The 5,845-nt window shown below is 39.7% G+C and overlaps 2 protein-coding genes across 4 annotated transcripts in view; one reads left to right on the top strand and one right to left on the bottom strand.

Annotated features, from left to right (window-relative positions):
- Positions 1-6: 6 nt before the first annotated feature.
- On the top strand, positions 7-1,570 carry LOC121812983 (ribonuclease inhibitor-like). Its single transcript, XM_042216316.1, has 4 exons — positions 7-707; positions 829-1,002; positions 1,094-1,267; positions 1,405-1,570. The coding sequence occupies exons 1-4, from the start codon at positions 340-342 to the stop codon at positions 1,469-1,471; spliced, it is 783 nt and encodes a 260-aa protein (XP_042072250.1). The 5' UTR covers positions 7-339; the 3' UTR covers positions 1,472-1,570.
- Positions 1,571-1,913: 343 nt separating this feature from the next.
- LOC121812981 overlaps positions 1,914-5,845 on the bottom strand; it is a 36,530-nt gene continuing 32,598 nt past the window's right edge. Inside the window, exons 2-4 of one of the 3 annotated variants that reach the window (XM_042216307.1) lie at positions 3,973-4,028; positions 3,506-3,868; positions 1,914-3,334 (exon numbers count right to left, since the gene is read on the bottom strand). In XM_042216307.1, the coding sequence (XP_042072241.1) occupies positions 3,141-3,334; positions 3,506-3,868; positions 3,973-4,028 (613 nt within the window). In that variant the 3' untranslated portion in view covers positions 1,914-3,140. Of the gene's footprint in view, positions 3,869-3,972; positions 4,029-5,845 lie in introns of all 3 variants that reach the window. The other 2 variants (XM_042216308.1, XM_042216309.1) reach the window with 2 other exon arrangements.

Genomic DNA, 5,845 nt, shown 5'->3' with positions numbered 1-5,845 from the left:
GGAAACCTGATCTTCTATGAATCAGACCTGACAGAGTGTGGCATTAATGTCAGAGAAGCCTCAGTGTACTCAGGAGTGTTAACACAGATTTTTAAAGCGGAGAAAGGGCTGTACCAAGATAGGGTGTTCTGCTTCATTCATCTGAGCATTCAGGAGTTTCTAGCTGCGCTTCATGCCCATCTGACATTCACCAACTCTAATGTCAACCTGCTGGAAGAGGAACAAACAGTCTCAGTGCATGTTTCTGAAAGCCACTTCTACCAGAGTGCAGTGAACAAGGCCTTACAGAGTCCAAATGGACACTTGGATTTGTTTCTTCGCTTCCTCCTTGGTCTTTCAATGCCATCCAACCAGAAACTCCTACAAGGCCTACTGACACCAACAGGAAGCAGTTCACAAACAAATCAGAAAATAATCCAGTACACCAAGAATCAGATCAACCAGAATCCCTCTCCAGAGAAAAGCATCAATCTCTTCCACTGTTTAAATGAATTGAATGATGACTCTATAGTGAAGGAGATCCAACGTCGCCTTAATTCAGGAAATCTTTTTATGGTTAATCTTTCCCATGCTCAGTGGTCAGCTCTGGTCTTCATCTTACTGTCATCAGAAAAAAATCTAAATTTTATTGACCTGAAAACATACTCAGCTTCAGCAGAAGCTCTTCTGGGACTGCTGCCAGTGGTCAAAATCTGCAAAAAAGCTCTGTGAGTATGCAACTACCACTAAGCAAGTTAGTGGGAGTTTTCGATCAGTGCTACTTTCAAGAGTTTAGTCAGCTTAAATATTAAAAGGATGTCTTCTATTCTCTCATTAATACATTTCCAGGCTGAGTGGCTGTAACCTCACACAGACAAGTTGTGAAGCTCTGTCCTCAGTTCTCAGTGCTACGTCCTCTAGACTGATAGAGCTGGACATGAGTAACAACAATTTGCAGGATTTAGGAGTTAAGCGACTGTGTGCAGGACTCGGGAGTCCACAATGTGCACTTCAAATTCTCAGGTGAAATCAGAACCAACAAATAACAGTCAAATATATTTGAAAAAGGGTAGTTTTCTCTGCCAGTGTGACATGTGCTGTTTTGTGTTTGCAGGCTGTCTGGCTGTCAGATCACAGAGGAGGGCTGTGCTTCACTGGCTTCGGCTCTGAAGTCAAATCCCTCACACCTGAGAGAGCTGGACCTGAGCTACAATCATCCAGGAGACTCAGGAATAAAGCTGCTGTCTCCTCTACGGGAGGATCCCTGCTGGAGACTGGACACCCTTAGGTAAAGAGTCAAGTTTGTGCAGGAAAAATACCATAATAATGAAAATATATTTTGCTTTTGTGAAGGAAAAAAGTTGAAAACGTCTGGTTTTTTAAGCTAAAAGCATTTGTGCTTTTCTTTGTCTTTACTAATTTCAGAATGGATCCTCATGGAGACCAGTGGATGAAAACGGGTCTAAAGAAATGTAAGTGTGTTTTATGTTAGTTCCTACTGTCATGTAACAAATTCCTTTATATTTAAATCCAATTTGCTCCACTCCAGCTTATATATTACATGCATCTCGTTCCTTTGTGTCTTGGAAGGTAGAGTTATTTTGCTAACACAATAAAATAATACATAATACTACGACAATAAAAGTATCGCTTCCGCTTATCCTTTTCAGGGTCGCGGGGGGCGCTGGAGCCTATCCCAGCTGTCATGGGGCGAGAGGCGGGGTACACCCTGGACAGGTCGCCAGTCTGTCGCAGGGCCAACACACAGGGACAGACAACCATTCGCACTCACATTCACTCGCACATTCACACCTAGTGGCAATTTGGATTATCCAATTAACCTATCCCCACAAGCTGCATGTCTTTGGACGGTGGGAGGAAGCCGGAGTACCCGGAGAGAACCCACGCAAACACGGGGAGAACATGCAAACTCCACCATCAGGCCGGGGTCTTTCTGTGTGGAGTTTGCATGTTCTCCCCATGTTTGCGTAGGTTCCCTCCATGTACTATATATAAATCTATTATGTATTAAAACAAACATTATTAGCTGAAATCCAGATATTCTACAGCTTCAGTTTCAGTGTAAACCAATTCCATATACATTTATGTTACACATGTTGATGCTTTTCACCAAACAGTGGCCTCTGATCAGCTAGAGGAAAAACTTAAAGGGAGAACCATTTCTTTATGTTGGACTGCAGCAAGTAGCAGCCCTTACGGCTTTCTGTGTTTTCTGTATTATATGGAGGAAACAATAAATGAAACACAAACAGTCTGACTTCTTTTTACAAAATAAGTCATTAAACCTTTACTTCAAGAGATTTTGGGACAGACTTTTTTGTACATTGGACTGAGAGCTACAGGAGCTCTACCAGCTGTGTTTAACTCTAAATTTAACACAGATATAAGTGAACCTGTAGAGATGTCTGTTGGTTACATGATATGTACATAATATTGATGTATAATGTCCTTTGCTACACACAACTCCATGACAGTTTACAACACATCAGATCGTCATCATTGTTAACATGATTAATCTGAATCCTTTTAACATTACAACAGTAAAAACATTCAACACTGAATTTATATCTGCACGTGCTGCGTGAGGTAGAGGTGTTTCCCTGCATGATTACCGTAAAGTGAACACAGTGCACATTTCATCATCTGTCTGATGAGTGACAATATGATGATGTGTCTTAAACAAACAAACAAAAAACAGAGGATAAAAAACTTCCATTTGATGTCCATTATTGTGTATCATGACACTTATTCTCAGACCAGCATGTGTCCTAATGCACTCTCTGTTACATAACAACTAAAATGCAGTTTTTATCAGCTTGAACCTACATGAGTACATCCATCAGGATGTTAAACAGATTTCATTGAATCATTGCAGTTTTTTAGCTTATACGAGTCTTACCTTTATGATGTTCAACTCTGGGAAAAGGGATGTCTCACCACATTGACAGTTTAATATCACCTGTGCAAAATACAACTTTGAAGGTTTGTATACTGAAATGCATTAGAGCTTTTATCTCATGGCCATGACATTTTAAATGTCATTTAAAAAAAAGATTGACTTGGTAATTTTTCGATTTCTGGCCCTATGTAACACTTGCAAAGAGCACTTAAAGGAAAACATGTCAGACTGTTTCTACTGATCATCTGGAAACTGACTGACATGCATCACTGAGCTTTGAGTAAAAATTCTGTTTTCTATGCAGATAGTAAATGAAAGAAAAGCAGCAGAAAAGTAGCACAACTGCTGACAGTCCACAGTAGACACCTGTGAATTGTTGAATTTCTGTGTTTGATGTCTCCGGTTTTCTCTCACATTCAGAACAATCCGGCAGTGCTGAAGAGAGATCAAACAAATTTAATTCATTTAAGGGTTTTTTTGTTTGTTTTTTTAAAGAACAAATATTAGAATTCATTTCACAACAAATTTGTAAAGCACAAACAGAGCATTTCTATTTATGCAAAGTACTGCTAAACATGATATCAATGTTTTACTGCATAATCTCACCAGTGACGTTTAGTCGACATCTTCCAACACTGAAGCCATAATCAGTGTTGACCTCACACAGGTACAGACCCGAGTCATCAGTCCTGAGTCTGGACAGTTGAAGTCTGATTCGTCCTTCTCTGAGGGCGTCTTTGTCACTCTGGACTCGTCCTGAAAACTTTGCATCCTGAGACTCTGACACCTCAACACCTTCATGAACATGATACAGGACTGAGAGTTTATCCTCAGTTATCAGGTTACAGAGGATGAAGATGTAGGTCCAGGATCTGTCAGGTTTGGTGGTGAACGTCCACTCCAGTGTGATGTTGTGGTTCTCCTCTGCCTGATAGCAGGTCTGTGTCACATTGACTACAAATGATCCTGTTGAGGAGACAGAGAGGGAAAGAGAGGAGCAGACACACTGAGAACTGGAACAAATCTGTTGTTGAGCTTTATTTGGAGTTCATAAAGTGAAGCTGTAAACTAACCAGAGACACATGAGGTGAGGATGATGAGCAGCAGGATCCTGCAGATCATCTTCTCCCTGTGAGAGGAGACAGAGGTGAAGAGTCATCAACACATGAGGTCAAAGGTCAGTCAGTACAGCTAGAAGAAGGAAAATCTACAGTCTGACTTCATTCACTCATCACAACATCTGATCCTGTTCATGATCCTGATTATTACACTGACTGACCAAAACTACATGAACGTACAAACACTGCATTGGAAGCAACCAGAAGAAAAATTTGACATATTTTTTATTTCTGAAAATATTTGACATTTTAAAGTTTTCAGGGCTGACAAAATGTTTTTCTGTCACATTAAGATACAAAAGGGGAATTGAACGCAAGTTAACATATAAATAGCCTTTCTATAAGTATTTACTACACCACAGTATACTATATTGATTACTAGCTTACAGCACAATAAGCCACCAACCATTGTTTAAAAAAAAAGCAGCAGTTAATGTAGAACAAATGTTTTTTGGATATTGGTTATTTTATAACTAGACTCTTTGTATTAATTAGTCAAACCTTACCAGTTAATCAGAATTTTGTTAACTTTTATTTGGCATGGATAGCTTGTGTCAAGCAGCCACATACTTTTCTTGTTAGGTGGATGAGGATATTATAAAGTTAACTGGCTCTGCCCTTTCAATTCAATTCAATTCAATTCAATTCAATTCATTCAATTCAATTCAATTCAATTTTATTTATATAGCGCCAAATCACAACAAAAGTCGCCTCAAGGCGCTTCATAGATACAGAGAAAAAAACCCAACAATCATATGACCCCCTATGAGCAAGCACTTTGGCGACAGTGGGAAGGAAAAACTCCCTTTTAACAGGAAGAAACCTCCGGCAGAACCAGGCTCAGGGAGGGGCGGCCATCTGCTGCGACCGGTTGGGGTGAGAGAAGGAAGACAGGATAAAGACATGCTGTGGAAGAGAGACAGAGGTTAATAACAGATATGATTCAATGCAGAGAGGTCTATTAATACATAGTGAGTGAGAAAGGTGACTGGAAAGGAAAAACTCAATGCATCATGGGAATCCCCCGGCAGCCTACATCTATTGCAGCATAACTAAGGGAGGATTCAGGGTCACCTGGTCCAGCCCTAACTATATGCTTTAGCAAAAAGGAAAGTTTTAAGCCTAATCTTGAAAGTAGAGATAGTGTCTGTCTCCGAATCCAAACTGGAAGCTGGTTCCACAGAAGAGGGGCCTGAAAACTGAAGGCTCTGCCTCCCATTCTACTTTTAAATACTCTAGGAACAACAAGTAGGCCTGCAGAGCGAGAGCGAAGTGCTCTAATAGGGTGATATGGTACTACAAGGTCATTAAGATAAGATGGGGCCTGATTATTTAAGACCTTGTATGTGAGGAGCAGGATTTTGAATTCAATTCTGGATTTAACAGGAAGCCAATGAAGGGAAGCCAAAACAGGAGAAATCTGCTCTCTCTTTCTAGTCCCTGTCAGTACTCTTGCTGCAGCATTTTGGATTTATGTTTTAGTTAAGCATAAGGTCGGACCTGTTAGATAAGACCATCTTATGACAACAGAGATGCATATTTTATATTTTAATGTGCTCTTCTTAGCAGGTTCACAATATCCACCTGAAATTTGAATAGAATAAGAATAATTTTCACACAGTGACGATATTTTATCTTTAAAGTTTACATTTGCAGCATGTTCAATCACTGTGAAACTGACGCTTTTTAGCAAACTTTTAGCCATTTCCAGAATTTGTACCCAGACAAACTTTCAGAATTTATTAAAAAGATTTTTCAAAATTAACTTTTGGTTGGTCAAATCTTCTAAAAATCACTGTAAGAATCCATTGCATCTCTCTTTTTTTTT

The sequence above is a fragment of the Haplochromis burtoni genome, unplaced genomic scaffold, assembly GCF_018398535.1.
Source record: "Haplochromis burtoni strain Fernald_Lab_line unplaced genomic scaffold, NCSU_Asbu1 Contig_1008, whole genome shotgun sequence".
Taxonomy (NCBI): domain Eukaryota; kingdom Metazoa; phylum Chordata; class Actinopteri; order Cichliformes; family Cichlidae; genus Haplochromis; species Haplochromis burtoni.
This window is presented reverse-complemented; position numbering and strand designations above follow the sequence as displayed.

Coding starts and splice junctions, on each gene's coding strand:
- LOC121812983 (XM_042216316.1), top strand. CDS start 340: ATGCCATCCAACCAGAAACTCCTACAAGGCCTACTGACACCAACAGGA. Junction 708..828: donor AAAATCTGCAAAAAAGCTCT/GTGAGTATGCAA, acceptor ATACATTTCCAG/GCTGAGTGGCTGTAACCTCA. Junction 1,003..1,093: donor TGTGCACTTCAAATTCTCAG/GTGAAATCAGAA, acceptor TTGTGTTTGCAG/GCTGTCTGGCTGTCAGATCA.